The 25,763-nt window shown below is 40.9% G+C and overlaps 1 protein-coding gene across 1 annotated transcript in view; it reads left to right on the top strand.

The window, feature by feature from the left end:
• Positions 1 to 1,369: 1,369 nt before the first annotated feature.
• The window catches only part of lrrc75a (leucine rich repeat containing 75A), a 64,499-nt gene continuing 40,105 nt past the window's right edge, over positions 1,370 to 25,763 (top strand). The window contains exons 1-3 of the mRNA XM_074640242.1: positions 1,370 to 1,746; positions 2,084 to 2,676; positions 16,236 to 16,364. Coding sequence (XP_074496343.1) covers positions 2,425 to 2,676; positions 16,236 to 16,364 — 381 coding nt within the window. The 5' untranslated portion in view covers positions 1,370 to 1,746; positions 2,084 to 2,424. The remainder of the gene's footprint in view (positions 1,747 to 2,083; positions 2,677 to 16,235; positions 16,365 to 25,763) is intronic.

A 25,763-nucleotide genomic window follows, 5' to 3' on the forward strand; every position in this document is an offset into this window, starting at 1 on the left:
GCTATTGTGTGTGTGTTACAACACCCACATTATAATTTATGAATTCCAAAGAGCCACCACCAGAGGTCAGTGCAGTCCTTTCCTTGGTCACTGACTACATCTAGATCAGTAGTGTATGAACCATGTGATCACATTTACTGCACTGAATGCTGATGACATGGAAATAACTCCCAAGTTTATCTCCTTTATAAAATGGACTCGTCCACATGCATGTTTCAGTGTAAGTGGAAATTAAAGGCTACTATAAAAAAAAAATTCAGGTGCCTATAGGTAAAGCATACACAGGTAAAACTGCATTATATAGTAGACTTATATGATAATATATTATTATTAATAATAATATTATTAATAATAATAATAATAATAATAATAATAAGCCTACTTTATTCTAATTCATGTTAGCCTTTTAAATGAATATATAAGTCTGACACTGCCTTGTTTCTTCTATCCTATATGCAAAACACCAAACTAGATAGGAAAAGCTGCCTGTTTAAAAGTAATGCTATCTTGCTTTATGGGAAAGACAGAATAAGACTCCTGTCCATTTATAAATAACTAAATTAACATATTGCTTCTAGTTTTCTATGCGGTAGAATCCATTGTACAGTATTGCACCTACTTTATTAAAATACTAACTTTTAAGGTCTGGTTGTAGAGGTTATGTGACCTACTTCTGCCTCAATGTGCTATAGCCAGCATGAATCAAATAGCTAATTTATATTGTGTTTTTAATTATCATTTATTGATGCTTTGACAATCAACTACATTTTATAATACTACAGTGGATCAGTGATAAGAAACCCTCTGTCCAAGGCTGGCGTAAAGTCATATTTGAGATGGTCCCTTTGGAATATCTCACAAATATTCTACAAGCCAAAGTAGATCAGTTCTACAATATTTGGCAGCCCTATCTGAATTATATTGGACCTGATCTCTCCATTATCTCACAAGGAGTCTCTTGAACATGAACTCATATATCCTGGGACTTCCCTGCACTATGGACTATTTCCTATGACCTCCTTCCTATATATATTTGTCTGATCTGTGCTGTACCAGTGTTTGTTTGTTTGTTTGTTGTTTTGTTTTTATTCTTATTGTGTTTGTGAAAATAAGAAAACCCAATAAACATATTATAAATAAAATAAAAAACTACATGCCGAATTTTCTATTAGACCACACATGACTGTAAAAGATATGAGTCATTTTGACCAGACACATATATGTGTTGAAAGGAGCAACCATTCATTAAAATGACCCGTTCATTAATGGAGACTGGCACGTCTGCTTTCCCCTTGGAGAGCTAAAGAAACTGCAAACTTTGGCAGTGCTCGTGCTCTCCTCTCGCCCTTCCCTTGTGCTCACGTGCACTCGCTGCGCGCCCCCATTCAGTGTAACAGAGGGTGCAATACATAATTCAGTCCCAGTAAAGGAACACCTCAGTTCAGCCTCTCTCCTCCTGCAGCCCTTCACACAGCCGGTGACGGGCTCCTGAGACGCCGCTGCGGCTGCTTCCTGCTCCGGAGCGGATGGAGCAGCAACCTTGGGAAGAAGAGAAGGACGAATGCGGGGTTTGGTCCACCTTATACTGCGAGGAAGGAGGACAGGGCAGAGCGAGGAGCGCTGCTGAGCTGCAGGAGACGTAAACATTGCCATGCCCTGCTTCATGCACCACCTCCTCCTCCTCTGGGCTCAGTTTTAGAGGATAACAGCAGAGGAGAGGAAGACAGCATCACGCTGTTGTCGAAGGTAAATATTGTGGTGAAGTTGTGTTTGGGATAGGAGGCTGCGGCGGGCCACTCTGGTTCTCTCCTGCATCCTGACTCTGGTTCTCCTGCATCCTGACTCTGGTTCTCTCCTGCATCCTGACTCTGGTTCTCCTGCATCCTGACTCTGGTTCTCTCCTGCATCCTGACTCTGGTTCTCCTGCATCCTGACTCTGGTTCTCTCCTGCATCCTGACTCTGGTTCTCCTGCATCCTGACTCTGGTTCTCCTGCATCCTGACACTGGTTCTCTCCTGCATCCTGACTCTGGTTCTCCTACATCCTGACTTTGCTGTGTCCATGTTTTGCGGCCATGCTGCAGGCAGCATCATCCGACCTGTTCCCGACCTGAGCTGCACTCTCTGGGATTAACAAGTTCCCAAAAGCAGGCAACTCCACTTCTTCCTGTTTTGGAGTATTATTTTGTACTCTGTGTAACTGGGTGATAAGGAACATTCTTCATGAGCAGTTTGGAGGTGTTTTGCTCACAGTGCCTCACACATCATCAGCCCCAGTTAGAAAGATGTGATGAGCTGCAGACACTTTGATGAGCAAAAGTAAAGTCTCCAACATTAATTATCAGACCTTGCCTCTGCATGACCGGTGGATCGGTGGGACCGGTCTTGTTGTTGTTATCACAGTTCACGTTAAACGCAGCACACCATGGGTGCCAAGCAGACCAAAGGCCAGGAGGCCGGAGGAGCCAGCCCCCAGCACGGCTGGAAGCGAACGCCCACCAAGGAGCGGGGCGACATCCTGGCTTCCCTCATGCTGAAGTCAGGGGACCGGCTGAGCCGTGGCGGGACACCTCCGCCGCCCTACCAGCGGCGCATCGGCATGATCCAGGAGATGATGCTGATGGCCAAGCAGGGCAAGCAGGACGAGGCCACGGAGATGCTGAAGACGCTCCGACAGGTAGCGGCTTTGTGTGTGTGTGTGTGTGTGTGTGTGTGTGTGTGTTGGAGAGTGAGTGAAGCTCTCAGGGGTCAGAAGGTCACATTTCTAAAGCTAGGGAGTGGACACACCAAGCCGACGTCAAAGAACTAGCGGCGACGAAGGCCACCAGTTGTGAGAGTCGCCTCACGTCGCCTTTAGTCTCGGCCAAAAAGTTGCACTCGAACACGCCACAAAGACGGCAGCTGACGGCCAACTACCACGTACCTTCTGCACCTGCGTGAGAGGAAATAACTCTCCAGACCAGCAGGCGGCGGTAATCCGTATTCGTCATTAAAAAAGGGAAACCGGAAGACCGAGGATGGTAGATATACAAACCGTTGGTATGATGCGTACATGAAACGTTCAACATGCTGAATCAGCCGAAAAAAACTCAGACACGGGCAGATTAGAGCCGACGGGCCCTGGCACACCAAGCCGACGGTCGGCCAGTTTGGGGCCGTCGGTGAGCGGCTGACGGCCTAGTTTTTGCGGTGTGTCGCGCACCGTCTGCTCTAATCTGCCCGCGTCAAAGTTTTTCCGGTAACGAGTAAAGTCAAGAGGACGCACACAGAATGCTCTTCTCACTTTTCATCTTCGTCTCATCTGATCATTCCAACGACATGGATATTGGCACAGCGACATGGCCGTCTGGAGTGAAGCTAAGTGGTGAGTGAGAGTGGTGTGAAAATGGTCGGCAGACACCGCTTTGTTTCGTGTATGCATCATAACAACGGCTTGTATATTCGCCGTCCTCGGTCTTCCGGTTTCCCTTTTTTGAATGACGATTACAGACTACCGCCACCTGCTGTTGTGGCGTTATTATGTGTCTCTGATGGGTTGGTGTGTCTGGGTCTTAACAAACCACAACATCTCTGCTTGGCTTGCTTTTCTTTTTTCCTTCCTCTATTCATTTCTCTCTGTGTAAGCATGTTGGTTGATGTCATCACTGATGCTGAAACAGAAGCCAGGCTCAGACCGACTGACCGTTGACACATAAACTGATTCAGCAATTGACTGCGTATATTACTGATGAATAGAGCGCCTCTCTGCCTGTGTGACTGAACATGAGCCCCCTGGCTGGCTGGCTGGCTGGCTGGCTGGCTGGACCTGTTGTGCTCAGCCTGGCTCTGCTGTGCTAGTACAGTGTGGAGATTTACAGCCTCTCTTATGATTTTCAAGACATTTGCAGCGCTTGGCTGGCTGCTTGCTGCTGCTGCTGCTGCTGCTGCTGCTGCTGCTGCTGTTGCTACAGACAGAATGGAAAGCCCAGCAGCAGACTGAAAGAATCTGGTGTGGTGGTGAGAAACAAAAGAGAAGCAGGAAAATGAAAACACCACCACTTGAATTGGAGGATTTGGAGAGCTGCAAAGAAAGGGAGGATCTGAGCCAAAGTTAATCTAATACATGTTAATCATTGTGATGAGAAGGGACTGGAGAGAGGCTAGAGAAGATAGTGTTGGGAGAAACAGACGTAACGTAAGCTCTCATCCCTGTAGACAGCACTGCACACAATCCATATGCTGCTAGTGTTCACTGTTTATCCCCCTATGACTCAACCACAGGGAACAGAGCCTCCCGCTTATACGCACACACTGCTCTCACAGTTTATTGTTCGGGCTTTGGAGATTTCCATCAGCTCCTTTGTGTTACTATTTACAGTTTCCTGATCAAACCCATTTAGATTGTTAATCCTTGAATCAATGGAAAACAGCGGAGCAAAGCAAACAGGCTTAAAGACGGAGGACACCTCTCCATCCATCATCGTTAAGAACGGGGGATTACCATCTCTGACACTGCTTGGTTAAGCTATGATACCCCAGAGGAGAGTGGTCTCTAGTCTGACAGTGAAGGCACCAACAACACAGCAGTGTGGTTCTGGTCCTTCCTAGTAAGCACTGATTCTGTGATGTGCAGGGTAAAATACACCCATGTTAAAACTGGACTCAATTTGGTTGAAAAAGGAAGTTCTTGGGGTTCTGACACTGACGTAATTCACGTATCAGATATTGGCCTGAGGTTATCGGTCCACGTACCGGTCCACATAAATTAGGGCTGTCAATAGATTAAAATATTGAATTGCAAATGAATCACATTTTTGTATCTGTTCAAAATGTACCTTAAAGGGAGATTTGTCAGGTATTTAATACTCTTATCAACATGGGAGTGGGCAAATATGCTGCTTTATGCAAATGTATGTATATATTTATTATTGGAAATCAATTAACAACACAAAACAATGACGAATATTGTCCAGAAACCCTCACAGGTACTGCAATTAGCATAAAAAATATGCTCAAATCATAACATGGCAAACTGCAGCCCAACAGGAGGCAACAGCTGTCAGTATGTCAGTGTGCTGACTTGACTATGTGATAAATGCAAATGCAGATCCCACTGTTCTGACTGCTGAAAAAAGTAAACTGTTTTTACTCAGATTTTATGCATATGACAGTGTGATCTTTATACTGACAGTTTTCCTAAAATTAGATTTTTTTTAAATCGCAATATATCGTCTTACTTACAGTATCGCAATATATTGAATCGTAACCCCTGTACCATGATGCTTATTGTATCACCAGATTCTTGCCAGTACACAGCCCTAGTGTTGTTGTTTCATAAATGTAGGCGCAACTCAACCCATTCCGCACAATGTGATTGGTTGATGCCTTTATTCGTGGTGCAAAAGCTAAAAGAAATCTCCCTTGTTCTGGAGAAAAATTGTATTAGATTAGATTTTTCGCTGCGTAATATTTGCATTCTGTGTGTAAGTATTCATGGCAAAAACAACAGCTTGAAAAAATATATTGATGTGTGAATTAATCGCACAAAATAAAACATGTGTAATTTTTACTTTTATTCCACTGGTATAGCTCATCTGAAGAGAGCAGTTTAAATTGTCAGTATCTGGCCTCAGTGTAACACATTTAAGCATTATTTGCAAACAGCCACTCTCCATTGGACCTCCATTATGGCCCCAGATAGAGCTGCTGGGAGATTTGTGGTGAACTATGAAGCCTCTATCGGCACTTAGTGGACTACTTCTCCTGTCGTTACACAACTGGTGCACAATTTACAACTTAGGATATTTCCTTATCTCATCAGTGCGTCCATTCTTCATAATGATGAAATTCACTCTGTTGAGTGTTGCTTGTGCTGTAGTATCAATAGCAAGGAGAAGGTAGAGCTGTGTAAACAGCAGGCCGCATGGCCTCGCTTTGATCCAGTTGGTGATGGCTTGAGGTCAGGATCTTCTGACCTCTGAAGGATTTTTTCCCTGCTGCTGTTTGTGGAGCTGGGGATTAGGGAAAAGGAAACGTCCACAAGCACGACGCACTCCAACTGGGTCAAAGTTAACGATATGGACAGACACGATATTTCAGATTGAAGGATGTGTCATTTCTTTTTTTATCAGCAGAGAGGCCTAGAGGAGGCTGAAGGAAGAAAACAACAGGTTTTCATGTTGGGTCATGACATAACCATCAGTCAGCTTCATATTCTGGGGTTGGGGGGGGGGGGGGGGGGTTGTGCTCTGGTAGAACAGTACATGACGGACAGATCACACAATGAATTGGATAAAGACAATTACTGAGGATAAAGAGAGCAGAGAGGGGAAAAACACCATGAGGGTGAAACTGCAACAGACACTGATGAAGAATAAGAGAGGCAGCGGCGGTGAGTGATTATAGAGACATTAGAAGATACTTAGAAAAAGAAAGAGAGGAAGAAAAAGAGAGGAGAGAGCTTGTTTGTGAGGAGAGTCACTCTTCTACGGTTACCAGGTTCTCCTCCACGTTGCCCGGAAACCACGGCGATGGCCGGAGGGCTCGGACTAAATAGACATTGATTAATCAAGCGGGCGCTCTGTTAAGAGCTAATGAGGAGGCCACCTTCTTAATCACCGCCCTTCAATTAAGTTGACACCCAGGCCAGCGTCTCCTCACCACTTCCCCCCTGGGCTGCCTCCAAGCTGATCGCTAAACTATAACCAACATCGTCTGTGGAAACCAACACGGGCTCTAAATGTATCCTCGGCGGTTCAGTGTGTGGGGTTGTTAACTCCTCTTCTGGTATGTGACCAGTGTTTTGTCAGATAATGAGAGGCTGTTGTGTTGTGGTCGCCATTAATATTTTAAAAGCGAAGCTGCAAGCCGTGATGATGATGGTATGGTCAACGGAATATATATTTTGCATGAAGTTTGTTTTAGTTATACATTTTTGTCCCATTATCATTTGTGCCCATTATCTTTGTTTTCAAGCTCAAAACCTCTGCGTGCTGCACTCTGTGTTGATTAAACTATTAAAGGTCCAGTGTGTAGGATCTGGCGGTATCTAGAGCTGAGGTGAGGAGATTGCAACCAACTGAAACCTCTAGCGTGCACCAAGCGTGTTGGAGAGGTACGGTGGCCGACACCAAAAAGCCCTCTCTAGAGCCAGTTGTTGTAAGAGTAGCATTGGTCATTTTGAGCAGAGCCAGTGCGTAGAGTATGTGTGTATGTGGGAAGTGAGTGGTGAAGCAAGAGAGAGAGAGAGAGAGTGGCAACGACAGGAGTGAGTAACGTTATCGACTCCAGCACAAGCAGGAAAAGTTAACAGTTTGGTTTGTCCGTTCTGGGCTACTGTAGAAAACATGGCGTTGCAACATGGCGGACTCCATGAAGAGGACCCGCTCCCTATGTAGATATAAATTAAGGCTGTCAATCGATTCAAATATTTAGTCACGATTAATCTCATGATTGTTCATAGTTAATCGCGATTAATCCCAAATTAATCACACATTTTTTTATCTGTTCAATATGTACCTTAAAGGGAGATTTTTCAAGTATTTAGAAGAGGTGCTGCAGCACAGCCGGTATGAGGAAAGTAAAATGTCTTTTTAACATTAAAGAATGTAAACATGTTCTGGTAGAAACCTAAAATACAAGTTTTGCACCTGAAAATAAGCACAATATGTGCTCTTTAAAATCTCTCTTGTTGAAATTTATGGCGTAAAGGACAACAACCTTTTCCATACATTGTACTGCTAATTGCACATCCTCCTTTTTCTTTTTTCCTCCGGTCTTATCGGCGTCTGAAGGGCTGTGTCTCAACATGGTGCTGTTTGATTGATTCAGCCCTGTTTTGGCTGCACTTTGAATCACAGTGGTGCGAGTGCTGCCTGCCGTCTGTACAGTCTGTTCCATCGCCGGCTAATTTAAGTTCTTTCAAGTGCAGTTTTCACACAGAGATACATTCAACGTTGTGCCAGTTTCTGTATGCTGTCACGTTGACATGATGTTCAAATTACAGCAAAGATGTCAGCGCCATGTTATTAATGCAGCCACATGATTAGCACAACCTACTTTGCCACGTAAAAAATAGATTTGCCACCATTAGGTTTAAACACGGACGGGAAAATGCATTAGCTTCCTAGTCTTAATTCCAAGTCGTAAATATCAGGAATTTCTCACAGCTATGATATCTCCCCACTTAGCGAGAAGAGCAGTATCAATAAATCTGTGGAAAAGTGGCTGAAAGGCCGACGATTGCTCGCAGTTTCATCAAAATAATATTCCAAATCAACACTAATATAATCAATTTAGCTAATTAAAGGAATAGTTTGACATTTTGTGAATACACCTTTTCACATTCTTGCCAATAGTTAGATGAGAAGTCCGATACTGCTCCCATGTCTGTATGGTAACTATGATGCAAGGAGGTGATTAGCCTAGCTTAGCGTAAATACTGGAAGCAGAGGGAAACAGCTGGCATTGCTCTTTCCAAAGTTAAATAGAATCTCCCCACCAGCACCTCTGAAGCCCACTAATCAGCACATCATATCTTGTTTGGGGCGTTGACGATTAATCGCCGATCGATTAATTGATCGAGTACGTGACATTTAATCGGTCTACTATCAAATAAAGATCTGAAGTACAAACAACGTGTAGTTACATTCTAGATAGCGGTAGAATGGAGTATTTTTCAAAGCATGTGTCAAGGCCTCTATCTTTATATGTTTCATAGGCTATGCATTGCTGTCAGAGAATATGCAATACGTGACGGTGGAAATAAGGCTTTGACGCATTTGGTATTGTTTGGTACATGCACAATTTGTATGTTTTTTTAATTACGATTAATCGATCGTTAGTGTTACCAATGATCGATTAAGGAAAGTGCTTACAATTTGCATCCCTATATGTTGTATGTTTAATTTGTACAAAAAACAAAATGTAAAAATGACAATTTGTGGTTTTACAGGGCGTTACGTGCAGAAACAATTTATTGGCGTAAAACACAGTGATTGCTGTGCTGGTTACAAATGAGAAATAATGTGTTAATTAATGAGCTTTAGGTAAATAGATTGGCTTTATTGTCCACCACAGAGGAAATGTATCTTTGGCTTCTCCAAGTACAGCAAACATACGTACAATACACACAACACACCAATAAAAACATGCAAATATACAGTATACTATATACAGTATTGTGCAAATGGGAAGATTATATAAATAATATAAGCGAGCACATCTGATGCCCTTCCCTGATGCAGTCGTTCTGTGTTCAGTGCCTGTAGGGAATAAAAGACTTCTTATGTACAGAATGTTCTGGCTGGACCTTGGGATCCTATTGTGATGGCCAGACGGGAGCAGCTCAATCTCTGAGTGTGTAGTGGATGTGAGATATCTGCAGTTATATGTTTAGAGGGGCTGGTAGGAGGATTTGTTTTATAAAAAGCTATACACTACATTTATACATTTGTATCTGGTCACTTGTTAACAAACAGCTACAAAAGTGTAATATGATAAAAAAAAAAGAACAAATAGCTGTATCGGGTATCAATGGGTGACAATGGGGCCGATCTTATTCTATTCAATTGTATGTTTATATACTATATTCATATACTGGAATTTTAATTCCTGTTTAAGTTTTGAGCAATTTGTTGCTGCATTAAAAATGTTTAAACTTGAATGGTAATTCATTTTCAAGATTTTTTTACCAAATTATTGGTGTACGATTTATTATTTTAATAATTAATAATTATTCAGTGAATTTATATCGATGTATTTATTTGTTACATTTTGTTTTTTTCAAAATTAGTTCTCTGGGTACCCACAAGTTTTGCATAAAGCAGCATATTTGCCCACTCCCATGTTGATAAGAGTATTAAATACTTGACAAATCTCCCTTTAAAGGGACTATTTGTAACTTTGTACGCGCATAAATGTAGCGGGTCGTCACACAATGCGCATTCGCATATGCGCGCTCGCGTGTGGCTGGAGCCTCGTCTCCGCTGCATGCTCTCCTTCACTCAGAATGCGCGCGCGTCCTCGCTGTCTCGCTCCACCTCTAGACGTGAACGCGCGCTCACTCCACACTGCAGAAGAGTTTAGCCGACACTAGGATCAGATCTAAATCATGTTCATGGAGAGACCTTCGTCTGGTCAGCTAACATTACTGTCAAGCAGCTGAAATATAGAGTGATATTGTGGTTTTAGCTGACTTGTGTCGCCTCACTGTTTTGAGCGATGCTCGTTCAGGTATATTTAGAGCGAGCAAGCGCGAGCCCGACGCTGACTTTCGTTGATTTCACGGCCACAGGTGTCGCTGTTAAGAAGCATTTCTGAAAGTTACAAATAGTCCCTTTAAGGTACATTTTGAACAGATAAAACATGTGTGATTAATTTGTGATTAATCGCGATTAACTATGGACCATCAAATGATTAATCACCATTAAATATTTTAATTGATTGACAGACCAAATATACTGTATATATATATTAATATATTTTATTTGGACTATTCCTTACCTTTATTTGTTCAGCTTTGTTGTCATTGTTCCTAACTGTTACTTCTATTTTTGTATCAGTACATTGAGACAGATGCATAAAACAGGAGTCAAATTCCTTGTATGTATCTACTTGGCAATTCAATCTGATTCTGATTCTGAAATGAAAGCTTTCTTTTCCCATGATGCCATCTCAGTGTACTCAGTGTGCATGGCAGGCCCAGGGAAGGAGACGCTAAGGACCTTTTTCCTTGCAGCTCTTTTGATTTGTCATATTATGTGGAACTGATAACACTAATGATGGGTTAATTCCATCACTGTGAGTAGTGTGCCAACATGCAAAATACCAGGACCCCTGCACCTGGAATGCAGCCATCATTAATTTTATTAATTACACTATGACGTATCAAAATGTCAACCCGAGAAGAAGTCTTTAATATGGAACTATTAATAACCTTATTAATTCTTCAGCTACGGTCAGAGAGCCTCCGTCATGGCAGAGGTGGCCGACACTGTCGGGTCAGTATGTGATCTTTATTAAAGGTCAGTACCGGCTTCATATACGGGTCCTCCTGCCCCGGCTGCCATTTCCTCTCATTTACCCGAGAGCCTGCACTTGAGCCCTCCTGTTTCCCGCGTCTGTCTCCAGCTCCGTCTTTTTTCGTGTTCAGCTGGTTTCAGACCACTGCTCTGATGTTGACCGCCGCTAATTAGTGTGGGTGGTGCTTTCTAATGAAAGAAAAGCCCACACTGTTTTCCTCATAGCATAAATGGTTTATGTATGTGTGTGTGTGTGTGTGTGTGTGTGTGAGCTCAACACACTATGCCCTTAGAGTTCAAGGAAGTAGACAGTGCATTTTTATTATGTCCTCGTCATGTATATTTCATGAGGGGCCACTGTTAATAATGTATGGCTTTTCTGGAGAGTGAATTCCATTTATGTACATGAACACCTTGCAAACAAATGATTGCTATTGTTTCAATGTGTTCCACAATTTATTTTTAATTATTCTTTTTTTTTTTTGGCATTTTCAAACCTTTATTGATACGACAGCAGACTGTTTTTTTAGAAAGGGGGAGAGAGAGAGGTTAGGACTCAGCCTTGTTATATGGGCGCCCGCTCCACTAACTGAGCTATCGGGGCGCCCTGTTCTACAATTTTTTTACTTTTTACCACTGCAGACCTTCTTACTAAACGCACACACACATCGTCAGCTCTCTGTTGTGAATACAGTAATGGCTGCTTCGTAAACCTTCTTGTGTCTGGGTTCAGATTAGAGAGAGCTGGAAGATTCATTTCCATTCAGGGTTGATCTACAAGTATTTACATAGAGCCTCAAATCCTTATCACACTTATGAGGAAAGACACAATGTGTGCTCCTGTGACTCACCCTCACACACACACACACACACACACACACACACACACACACACACACACACACACACACACACACACACACACACACACACACACACACACACACACACACACACACACACTATAATTGGGTTTTTTGGTACCAGTGTGTTTTTCTAAGGCATGACAATTTATCAAAAAACATCCAAATGTTACATTTATATTGAACTTTGTGTCTCCTTTTGTATTAGACATATTTCCATTGAGGGAAGTATTGAATTGTCATCATTTGCCATTTCAGGGAATAGTTTGACATTTTGGGAAAAAGGTTATTCGCCTTCTTACCGAGAGACATGAGAAGATTGATATCACTCATCTCTACACATACTGTATGTATCTAGAGCCAGAAACTGGTTTGATTATTCTAGAGACTGTCCTCCTCCCCCCAAAAAATGACCCCATAGGTTGTTTGTACAAGCAGCTTATTACGACACATATTTACTAGGGCTGTCAATCGATTTAAATATTTAATCGCGATTAATTGCACATTTTTCATCTGTTCAAAATGTACCTTAAAGGAAGATTTGTCAAGTATTTAATACTCTTATCAACATGGGAGTGGGCAAATATGCTGCTTTATGCAAATATATGTATACATTTATTATTGTAAGTCAATTAACAACACAAAACAATGACAAATATTGTCCAGAAACCCTCACTGGTACTGCATTTAGCATAAAAAATATGCTCAAATCATAACATGGCAAACTGCAGCCCAACAGGCAACAACAGCTGTCAGTGTGTCAGTGTGCTGACTTGACTATGTCTTGCCCCAAACTGCATGTGATTATCATAAAGTGGGCATGTATGTAAAGGGGAGACTCGTGGGTACCCATAGAACCTATCTGGAGGTCAGAGGTCAAGGGACCCCTTTGAAAGTGGTCGTGCCAGTTTTTTCTCGCGTAAGTTTGGACCGTTATTTAGCCTCCTTCGACCTAGTATGACATGTTGGTACCAATGGATTCCTTTAGGTTTTCTAGTTTCATATGATGCCAGTATCTTCCCTCTAGCTTTAAAACTAAGCCCGTTATAACCTTTTAAAGATTAATTGCGTTAATGAGTTAAAGAAATTAGTGGTGTTAAAGCGAATTTGCGTTAACACGTTATTATGGCGTTAACTTTGACAGCCCTACTTGATACACTGTTTTTTTTTACCTTTTACAGAGCCAGGCTAACTGTTCCCCCCGTTTGTAGTCTTTAAGATAAACTAAGCTAATGCACAGGTATGAGTGGTATCTACTGTATCTTCTATGTTCCTTTAACTAACAAGCTTATTTTTAACATTGAAAGGGGTCAAACAGAGTATAAATGTATCCGATTATACGAATATATGTAGGCCAGAGATGAGATCTCTCATTTTTATCTGAATCCATCACCTTTTGGCAGCTTCATTTAGAGCTGTGTATTGGCAAGAATCTGGCAATACGATACGTATCATGATACAGGGGTTACGATTCAATATATTGCAATACTGTAAGCAAGGCGATATATTGTGTTTTTTTACTTTAATTTTAGGAAAACTGTCATAGTATAAAGAACACACCACCATATGTGTAAAATCTGAGTAAAAAAAAGTTTACTTTTCTTATCCAATCAGAACAGTGGGATCTGCATTTGCATTTATCACAGTAACTGTAACGTCTAACATCATAGTACTCTGAGAGGGCGCATCTCTTTGCAAATTCTTGACTGAGTTAATCTTTGCATGTTAACTATTAATTAAAAATGTATAGTGTTTTTGAGAATTGATACAATATCACAGACTATCGAGGTATTCAATGTTTTCGATATTTTCTTACACCCCTAGCTTCAATGCAAAAATGTCAATATCAGATTTCTAAAACTCCAATCTATCTGACTGTTCAGTGACACACCAAGATAACCTGGAAGAAAGTATGTCAAACACTACATCACCTGAGGTCACCCTGAATATTTGCACTTGAACACACTTCAGAAACTGCAGCTGATAGAATAATAATAAGTCTTCCATCATGGAGAGACTTTATTAAAAGACAATGCATCTCGTGTGATTGGGTGATCTCACCTGGAAACTGTGTGAGTGTGTGTATCCTGGTCACCAACAGGACATATCACAACATACACCTGTTGATGCACTAATCATAGGTTTCTCTCATGTGCTGTGTTGCTATTAATGTCGCTCTCATCTGAAAATACAGCAGCTGATTCATGTGTGTCATTCAGTCAGAGCGCCTGCCCCCTCCTACGCAAAACAATAGGCAGCATGGAAACCTCAGTGAGTCATACCGCTCTGCAGGAGAGCGATCTCTCTCTCTCTCTCTCTCTCTCTCTCCGAACATGGCCGGCCCTGTGCCACTTAACTGGTGAACTGTCTGCACAAACAAAAACCCAAACACACACAGAAATCTACCTGCAGACACAATGAGCCTGCACTTACCTGCAGACTAAAATACATTCACACACATGCTTCCAGACTGGCATTAGCAGTAACAACAGTGGTGGAGATAGAAAAGCAGACCCATTACAGTGTTGTGCCAGAGCCCTATACAGTACGAAGGATGAATACACCCGTTCATATGTGTGTCAATTACCCAACAGCTGGTCATAAACTCCATGGCTGTTGTCCTCATGATGGTTACTGAGACAAAAAAAGGCAAAAATCAAGAAAGCATGAGTCAGAATAGTATTATAATTAGGGCTGTCAATCGATTCAAATATTAATCTTGATTAATCGCAAATTAATCACACATTTATTTTACCCGTTCAAAATGTACCTTAAACCTTAATTATTAAATAGCCAGTAATCTTCTCTACGGGGAAAAGCCAACAACAATCCTTCCTCACGTGCATGATCCTGTTTTGGGTGTGCACGTAGTCAATGTGTTTGTTAGAGACATACAAAGCCCAAAGTCCACACCAAGGGGAGTTCCTCTCCCCCACAGAAACACTGCTCCTGAACTGCCTGAAACACCTCGCTTGAAGTCCCGCCTTTTCTTCTTGTAACGTGGTGATGTCGTCAAGTAACACGTTTGCATAACGGCTAGTTAGGCACGCCCTCAAACAAAGCTAGTTAGAGTGGAGCTGGAGGGGAGTTTAAAGAGTCATAACAGTGGGCCAAATCCTACACGCTGGTCCTTTAAACCCCCCAGCAGGTAAATGCCGATTATTTTGGTGACTCCAACTTTTTCTGTATCAAGCTAAATTTTCCACTTGTATTTTTAGAAATGTCAATATCAGATGAGCAGATTACCCAGACTTTTACTGACCACATTCATGCCCCACAGAGGATTGAACCTTTCCATTTTGCACACTGTGAACAAGGAGGATTTCTCATGATCTAATAGGGCGGCTGCCATGAAATGAGCACATTCATGCGACCAAGGGAGCCCATGACCTTTCCTTTTACTCCCACACTACGAGTACGGCTCTACGAACTGCCAAACTGCCTTGACATCACTCATTGTGTCCAGCACTTTCATATTGTGGTATGAAGGAACAGCTTTTACAGGGTGCTAATGGTGCTCTAGACTTTTAATCTTGTTCCCAAACAAAGTATGTTTTTTGGATGCCTATAATGGAGCATGATGGATAATCTAAATTATTAATGTCAAACAAATGGTGAATTTCTACAGACAGCACTTTGCTTTGACTTAGAGTCCATGACAGCAGCTTTGTTAGAGTTCTCAAAATGTCTAATCTTCTCCTGTGTATTTGTTTTGAAGCGGAGCTGTCATTCATGTTGACTTTTTAAGATTTACTTTAACAATACCGCTGTTCATGCGTGACGCTCTGCCAACAGGTCGATGATTCGTAAGCTTTGATGGTGCTCGAGATGTGACAAATTTTCATTTTCCCCCACCGGCAAGCAGACAGTCAGACAGCGGGAAGCGATGCAACAGGCTTTAATTTAATGCTTTAGGGGGTCAGTGAGTTCATGAAGCAGCATGGAAGATGTAAAAGCCTTGCACTTACAAGAGATTCACGTGTATGCTTGTATTCCCATGTGCATGAATGAATTTAAAACAGATACAAAATGTGTGATTAATTTGCGATTAACTATTTGAATCGATTGACAACCCAACTTTTTATGTTTGCTTATAAAGGAAAGCAAATGTAGTGTATGTGTGATCAATAATTATTATATCTGTATTGTGTATTTTATGTGCTTTCCTGTGTTTGAATGCTCTTTTCTTTTCTTTTTTTTGTTTTAATGTAAAGCCCACTGAGTTTTCCCATGTGTATGAAATCTAGTATATAAATAAATTTCCTTGCTTCGCTTTTATGAGTGTTGCCTACATAAGTACTGTATGGACAGTTGCATAAGGGAGAATATGATGGTCTTATTTAATGTATGTATGTGTTTGTGTGTGTGTGTAGGACCTGGGCATGGAGTCAACATCTCTGGATGACGTGTTGTACCGCTACGCCAGCTTCAGAAACCTGGTTGACCCCATCACGCATGACCTGATTATCAGCCTGGCACGATATGTCCACTGCCCCAAGACGGTAGGACACACACACACCCTCGCATACATAAAAATCATCTAACGTGAAACATACTTTGTAAATAGTGGCGATTACAGTAAACACATTTGTGCATGCTCACATACAGTACACACACACACACACACACACACACACAGACCGATATGAATCATTTTGTTGCTGCTATCAGATGATCTCCCGACTCATTTCGTCTGACACTATTAGGTTACGGAAGTGCTCTTAAGTGGTTGTGTGGCTCTGTGTGTCCTTGAGGGAAACGCAGCTCCTTGTGTTTGTTCATTCATGTAGTCCAGTATGTCATTGAGGGGAGAGAGAGAGAGGGGAAAGAAAGCGTGACAGCAGCCATACTGGATGAATCAATGGGGGAAGGGAGGACGAAGGAGTGATGGAGATGAAGATTGTAATTAAAAGGCCTGGTGTGTAATTGTAGCATGCTTTGTGCTGAAACACTGTTGCCCCAATGCTGGCTGCATTTTTAATCTATTTGAAAGTCATGTAGACCTGAGAAACAGCTATCGTATGATTTCTAGACCTCTGGATGACATCATTCCTCCCGCCTTGAGTGATGCAAGTACATTTCTGAGAGGATAAGCTAATTGTTCTAATCTGTGTCTATTACATTTTTCCCCTGACCTCGCCAAGACCTCATAAAAACACCATCTTGCCTCCTTAATTTGATGTATTTCCTGTGAAAACAGGATGCCGGAGAAATACAGTAAGGGATTTTTTAATAGGAATTTAAAGGACCAGTGTGTAACATTTAGGGGGTTCTATTGGAAGAAAATGGAATATAATAATAATTTTGTTTTCTTTAGTGTATAATCACCTGAAAATGAGAATTGTGTTTTCGTTACCTAAGAATGAGCAGTTTATATCTACATAGGGAGTTGGTCCTCTTCACGGAGCCGGCTGTCATGTTTCTACAGTAGCCCAGATTCGCGTTTTCATGTTTACGTGTCGGCCACCGTAGTTCTCCTACAAGCTTGGCACACAGGAGAAGTTTAAGTTAGTTGCAATCTGCAACCTCACCGCTGGATGCCTCCAGATCCTACACACTGTACCTTTAACCACTGACCATTCCACCCCTTTTCTTTAGAGGGGATGTTCAGGGTTAGACAAAGAGTCAACAGTAGATGTCACATAGAAGTGGTGTACATCATCTGATAGCTGGGAACCTGGAGATTAATTTGAGATGCAGCTCAGCACTGTCAAAAACAGAGTTGGGAGGCGCCCGCATCACCAGGTGAGCTACCGGGGCGCCCCCCAACTCTGTTTTTTTCAACCCTGTATCAAGGCTCAGTCCTTACCGCAGCGGCACTGGGTTCGAATCCGACCTGTGGCCCTTCGCTGCATGTCATACCCTCTCTCACTCCCCCTTTCTTTTACCACTCGAGAATTGATAAAAATGATCAATAATCCCTCCAAAATACCACATTAAGACACCAAGACCTTGAGGAACACCATAGAAAAAGCCATGCTCTGATTTGATATCAAAAACTTTTGACATTTTGGAGATTTCTGCAAGAATTGTATTTTTCGGCGATAGGATGGTGAGCGCTTCTGTTCTGGAAACTGCTCAGACACCCCCTTATTGTCAATCTAGCTAGGAAAGGCCTCCAAACTGAATACACAAGGACTCAAGCCAAGTCAAGAAGCAAAAAATCTGGGAGTGATTTTTGATTCTGATTTTAATGTCAAGGCTCATGTCCGCAGTATCACAAAAACAGCATTTTATCATCTGAAGAATATCTCCAGAGTGAGGCCATTTCTTTCTCGGAGCAACACAGAGAGACTGATGCATGCTTTTATAACTAGCAAGCTGGACTATTGTAACGCTACCAAAGAATACAATAAATCAGCTACAATTCATTCAAAATTCTGCTGCACGAGTGCTGACTAAAACCAAAAGGACAGCACACATTACGCCTATTTTAAAGTCTTTACACTGGTTATCTTTTAGTTTTCGTGTTGATTTTTAAATTATTTTATTAGTTTATAATAAGGCACTACATGGCCTTGCACCAGACTGCCTTGCAGAAATGCTTTTGGTTTATGAACCAGGACGGCCCCTCAGATCCTCCAGTTCTTCTCTTTTAGTTGTTCCGTAACGCAGAACACAAACATCTGGTGATGCTGCTTTCAGCCGTTACGCTCCCAGCCGCTGGAACAACCTTCCAGAGGAACTGAGAGGAGCTGAAAATATTGATATTTTTAAACATAAACTAAAAACCCATCTATTTAGGCTGGCTTTTGTGTAGTGTTTTATAGTTTTATATTTTTATGTTTTTTATTGTTAATACTTATTTTATTTATCATCATCATTATAGTGTTTATTTTACTATATTTTATTTAATCAACATTTTACTGCTGATCAATATTATCTCCTTTATTCTATTTTATTTTATTAGAATGTCATTATTTTAATACAATCTGCTTATTTTGTGTAGTTTCATAATTTGTATTTATTTATTTTTATTGTTTTTTTTATTTCCTTGTATTTTATTTATCTTTTAATGTCTTAAATACCCATCTTTTATTGCTTTCTTATTCAATGAACTTTTATATTGTGTGCATTAGTCTCTCAATCCATTTTTAACACTATATTTTTGTCAATCGTCTGTACGGCACTTTGAATTGCATATGACTTGTTGAAAGGTGCTATATAAATAAAGTCTGATTGATTGATTGTATTTTAGTGAACAGGTGAGTGAATACAGCTTCTGAAGGATCAAATGAGACTAAAGGTTCCACTAAGGAACACTAGATTAACATGTGTTCAGCTATTGTTGCCTAAAAAATCTTTTATTTTGATATTTTACGTCTGAAAATGCTGCATTCACTGAAAAATGATTTGTATGTATGTCGAATGCATCACGGGAGCTGAAAAATGCTTGTTATCGGTGTACAAGCCACATTCTGCGAGAGGCTCTTCAGACATGCTGATGCTGCAGAGGAAATAGAAGATAAGGGTTTTGTGTACAGTTCATGATAGGTGAACAGAGAGAGGCTGAGAAAGAGTATGATAGAAACACAAGGCGGGGTGTTGTTATGTGCAGAGAGAAAAGCAACAAGAGAGAGACAGAGGAGGTACAGGAGGAGACGTAGAGGTGTTATTTCCCCTCGTTCTGCTCCTTCCATCCCGTCTGACACATTTGATCGCTGTTCTGTTTTACTTTCCTGAACAAGGTATTTGAGGCTTCTCTTTTGATGGGCCTTCATAAAATGTTAATGCAGCATCTACGAATGTCTCTTTTCCCAAAGTACAATTTGTCCTGCAAAGATAATTTGGACACTTAAAATCTTTGTCACTGGTGAGATTATGTGGTAACATGTAGCTTCTCTGTGTCAGTTGTGGTGTGACAACGAATTATCTTCATTTAAATAAGAATATTACAACTTCTTATGAATAATATTTTCTTATCTCGCTGTGGAGAATTGAATTTAATTGAATTGAAGTCTCTTATAGACATGCTAAAATGATAAAACACAGAACCAGTCACACTTCAGTCTGTTGTCAGGAGATCAATCTACTTGATTTTTTTCTTGACGCAAGAATTGGTTAGGCTTTGTACTATGGGACATGTGCAAAATTATTATTTTTAATATTAAAGATACTGTTTGTAACGTCTTACAAACTTCGCTCGAGTGTGGCTACGCTGTTCAGACTCAGACTCCAACACAAACTACACGGAAGCACCAAAACCGAAAAGTTATATCTAGTGAAGCCCGTCTTGTAAAACATTGTCAACTCCTCCTGCTTCAGCCTCCCGACCGCGGTCAGAAGACACAGGGGAGACCGTAGATTTGATCTCCAGGGCCGGAGTCCATGCTGTACTCTGCTCCTCTGTCTACCTGCCTTCACTCACACACCGCGCTCGTTCTCACTCGCTTCACCTCTAACGTGCATGCGCGCACACTACACACTGTATCTCTTGAAACGTAATTGAGAATGCAGTTTAGTTGTATGGGAACAAGGGCTGTCAAAGTTAATGTGATAATGCATTAATGTAAATTTTAATTTTAAAGCCACTAATTTTTTTAACGCATTAACGCAACCTGAGATTTTTAGGTTGTAGCGGGCTCAGTTGTAAAGCTAGAGTGAAGATACTGGTATCATATGAAACTATAAAACCTAAAGAATCCATTGGTACCAACCATGTCATACTAGCTTGTCACAAAGGAGGCTAAATAATGCTCCAGACTTATGCTAAATTTTGGCGAGGAAAAACTGTCATGGCCATTTTCAAAGGGGTCCCTTGACCTCTGACCTCATGATATGTGAATGAAAATGGGTTCTATGGGTACCCACGAGTCTCCCCTTTACAGACCGGCTCACTTTATGATAATCAAAATCAATAAAGGGTTTGGGGCAAGTCATAGTCAAGTCAGCACACTGACACACTGACAGCTGTTGTTGCCTGTTGGGCTGCAGTTTGCCATGTTATGATTTGAGCATATTTTTTATGCTCAATGCAGTACCTGTGAGGGTTTCTGGACAATATTTGTCATTGTTTAGTGTTGTTAATTGATTTCCTCTCTTTGAGGTACATTTTGAACAGATACAAAAATATGCAATTAATTTGCGATTAATCGCATGATTGTCCATGTATAGTGGCAATTAAATATTTTAATCGATTGACAGCCCAAATTTATATAAATATATAATAGACTATAATTTACTTTACCTGCAGCAAAGGGAACATAATGACAAACATAAAATAACCAACAAAATATTTTTTTGTGCAAGCAAAATATTTCATGGTGTTTAACTACTACTAACATACAATTGAAATAAAGAAAAGGCAGTTCATAAGTCTAACAGCCTTGATGCAGTCAGTATAAATATAGAATATTCCCAGAATAAATATATACATATATTTGTATAAAGCAGCAGATTTGTCCACTCCCATGTTGATAAGTGTATTAGATACTAGACAAATCTCCCTTTAAGGTACATTTTGAAAAGATTAAAAAAAAAGTGTTATAAATTTGCGATTAATCATGATTAAATATTTTAATCGATTGACAGCCCTCCTCAAAATCAATTGATGATATAATAAAGTGATTGAACGTATAAATTACTGACCCAAAATAGTGGATTTAAGTTTCTAGAGGTACGTTACGCCTTCGATTTTACATCCCTACATCCTATTCATCCCTGCAGCCCAAAAGAGTGCAAAGCCATACCGGTTGACAATTTTCCTCCACAGAGGAAATTTCCATCAGGAGTATCATCAGAGACTCCTCATAGCCAGCACACACACAACCTGCTGTGCCTTCAGGCTGCTGACAACTTCAGTTGTGCAGAGGAAACATGTTTTAAGATTGCTGTTTTCCCCAACGCGACATTCACTGAGTGCTGGCCATTTTCTGCACAGTTGGCTTCACTTCCACCCACCTCTGTGTTATTTTATACAGCTGTGGTTGTGGAGATTGCTGTTGTAATGTTGTTGTTACGGTCTGTACTGAGAATGCATAGTGTGACTTGAAATGGATGTCCTCTTTCAGTCAGAGAACAGAGAACTAATTGAATGGACTGTACCCACTTCACAGCCTGATTCATCTGTCTGATTAATATAAACACAGCTAAACAGCTGGAGGATTATTAACACCTTTCTACAAATAAACAAAGGGACTGGAAACCTGTTAAGTCAAAAGACAGGATTAATAGATTGAGGTATTGTGGTGGTGCATGAATAGAAATATAATCATTAATTACATCAGTGTATAATCCTCTCTATGCATTTATAGATCATTCAGGGAGATAGGAGGAGACCCTGAAACAAGTAAGAAAAAGAGAATAAATCACTCAAAAAAGTCATTATATGCAACAAACAGCAGCAAAATATTCTATATTTCAATATCCACACAGTGTTTTATCCAAAGAATGCAGTGATTTCATTTAGGTTGCAGTATTACGCATACATCACACACACTCCAGTGAATGGATGATGCTGCTACTATCAATAATAAAACACACTCATGCACACTGGTGTGTAATTAGATTGCATTCAATCCAGTATGAGTTATTGTCATAGACAGCAGCCGGGGGTGTTATTGATCGATTTCCACAGTAAATATAAAATCAATCAAACTGCATCATATCCATCATCCAAATCAAATTAAAATAAGTGCCGTTTAATTAAATGTCAATATTGGGAAGTGAATATATTGGTCTTAATATAAAGCACTGTGTTGAGTTATTGGATTTAACTTACTTTCACATCATATCACAATAATGTAAAAAGAGAACACGGTTTGTGTGCATGTTATCCCTGATTTAGATTTAGATATTATTTGTTTACACATATAAAAAAAGGTACAAGTTGATGTTACATAAACAACAACAAATGTGATGGAGTGGTGCAAAAAACCCTCTGAAGGGCTTGATCCGGGCACTCTACTGTGCACACCTTAATCAATTATAAAATGTTAAAAAGGATGGTAAAGAGAGAGAGGAGAGGAAAAAAAGAAAAAGATGAGATTACACACACACAGAGACAAAGTGATGAAATAGAATTAAGATTCACATTATTATATCTTCAATGAATGCTCATTATTAAGCAACTGACAGAAATAATCCATAAGGAAAACATTGGGGAGATAAAAACAAACCTTTAACGGCTTTCATAAACTGTTCTGGTGCCAACTTGAACACATGAGATGGCAAAGCGTTCCATATCACTGAACCTCGGTAAATTAAACCAAACTGTGCCCGAGATGTTTGACACGTAGGAGGTCTGAGTTTGGAGTTATTTCGAGTCAAATGATTGTGGAATTGTTGATTAATTGAATACTGTTCATGGAAATATGAGGGAAGGGTCCTGTTCAAAGAGCTGTACACAAGTAAAGCGATCTGAAGTTGGTTAACTTGATAAACAACTGAGGATGCCGGACTGGGAAAAAAAAGGTCGAGATGAATGAGTTTGATGGACACAGTTAATAATGCTTATTACACGGCTGTGTTGAATACTCGATTCTGATTGGTCAATCACAGCGTACTGCGGTCTGTAATTTCTCTATAACAGACCGTTGCTATGTTTAACAGACCGTTGCTATGGGCGCAGCTCTGATGTCGGACTCTGGAGGACCGTTTTTGTGTCAAACTATTGATTTCTTCAGTAAGTAGCTGTGTAATAAGCGGGATAATGTACAGCTAGCAGGTCATTGTTGTGAAAGAAACCCCTTCAGGGCGATGAGAGACCAGTATCGCCCTGTCTGGGATTCTTTCACAACAATGACCTGCTCGCTGTACATTATTCATTACTTCATGCTTGTTTCAAGCGGTGACGTACCCGATCGTGGAATGCACATGACCAGTTCCTGGTTTTTCTGCTTTCCGTTTCAAACAGGAAACAACATGGCGGCCTGCTCGTAAACTTCCTGTTATTCCGTCTAAACAATCCACCAAAATCTATTTCTGAGATCATTTTAAGTGAGAAATAGGCGATGATGCCACGGCTGAATCTGGTTTCATTTTAGAACTAGATCGCCTAGTTTGACAGCTTGGTCCAAGTTTCGTGAGCTGGACGGGCTCATTTGCATAAAATTGGATTTTTCAACTTTAGGCAAATATAGACCCTCTCCAACTCGCCGCAACACTCCCACCAGTGCATACCAGTACATACTGCTTCTCCTGCTTGCCATATGAATTGAAAGGAAAGCGTTGAGACAAACTCCGTCACCGGATCTTGTGGAAATGCGCCGATAGAGGAGCACTCGTGACGATGAGTGGAACCGCTGACACGCTACTGCGCAGACTCTGGCTCCAAATGACGTCAAAATCTCAATATGGCGGCTCCGGTATCCGGGATATTTTGGCTTCACTTCTGTACAGTGGGAGGAAGTGGAGGCACGTCGTCCATCTTTCTATACAGTCTATGGCCCAGAGTAAATGGCAAAAGCCAACTCAGAGCTATCGTGGTTAGCTTCGGGAAAAGAATCTGAATTTCAGTTTAACACATCTTGTTAACTATCTAATCCTCACTCTGCTGGTTAAAAAAATGCTCACACACACTTCCTCACACTCGCTCATCCTCATTCTCCTCCTCGCTCTCACACAGCAGCCTCCATAGAGTGTGTTGAAAGGTCTATTCATTGCAGTGTGACTCCAGCTAAGCTTGTGAATCTCTTCCTTACAGCAGCTGAAAACGTCGCTGCTTTGTCACCGCAGCTGCTCTGATTCTCTCTCTCTTATTTTCTCTTTTACCTCCTTTATTCTTCCAATCTCACCTCACACCTCTTCTGTCTCCTCTCTGCAGGCTAAGTCATCTCTGTTTCCCACTTATCTTCTGTGTCGTTCCATCCATCCCTCCGTGTGAATCCAACAGCTCAGTGCTCAAAAGACAGTATTTGTGTCTGTGTGTGTATGTTTGACAGTACTGATATACTGACCGTTTATGACATGTCAGATATAAGCCAGTCAGCTCTGATATATGGTGTCTGATCTGTCACTGTGAAGGTCATGTGGCTCAAATGCCGCAGGGTCACGGGGTTTCTTTTACCAGTGTCAGCCCAGTGCCTCTCGGTGTGGAGGTCGCAGTGGTGGATGGTGTGTAGGATGTCAGACCAGAGTTTGAATCCTGTGATACTCTTGCAATTAACATTCCCCTTTTTATTACACTTTTTTTTTTAACGATTGCTTAGTCACGAGTTTAAAAACAGGGCGCATTTTGTCAAAACACTAAACACAATTGACACGACCACACACAAAAGTAGCAAAACACCTCAGATCTTTTACAAAATTAAACACTTCAGTCAAACTATAGGGCTGTCAATCGATTAAAATATTTACTCGCGATTAATCGCATGATTGTCCATGATTAATTGCACAGTTTTTATCTGTTCAAAATGTACCTTAAAGGGAGATTTGTCAAGTATTTAATACTCTTGTCGACATGGGAGTGAGCAAATATGCTGCTTTATGCAAATGCATGTATATATGTATTATTGGAAATCCATTAACATCACAAAACAATAAGAAATATTGTCCAGAAACCCTCACAGGTACTGCATTTAGCATAAAAATATGCTCAAATCATAACATGGCAAACTGCAGCCCAACAGGCAACAACAGCTGTCAGTGTGTCAGTGTGTCAGTGTGCTGACTTGACTATGACTTACCCCCAAACTGCATGTGATTATCATAAAGTGGGCATGTCTGTAAAGGGGAGACTCGTGGGTACCCATAGAACCCATTTTCATTCACATATCTTGAGGTCAGAGGTCAAGGAACCCCTTTGAAAATGTCCATGCAAGTTTTTCCTCACCAAAATTTAGCGTAAGTTTGGAGCGTTATTTAGCCTCCTTCACGACAAGCTAGTATGACATGGTTGGTACCGATGGATTCCTTATGTTTTTCTAATTGTATATGCTATTTGTACCTTCACTCTACAGCCT

The sequence above is a fragment of the Sebastes fasciatus genome, chromosome 7 (genome assembly GCF_043250625.1).
Source record: "Sebastes fasciatus isolate fSebFas1 chromosome 7, fSebFas1.pri, whole genome shotgun sequence".
Classification (NCBI taxonomy): Eukaryota; Metazoa; Chordata; class Actinopteri; order Perciformes; family Sebastidae; genus Sebastes; species Sebastes fasciatus.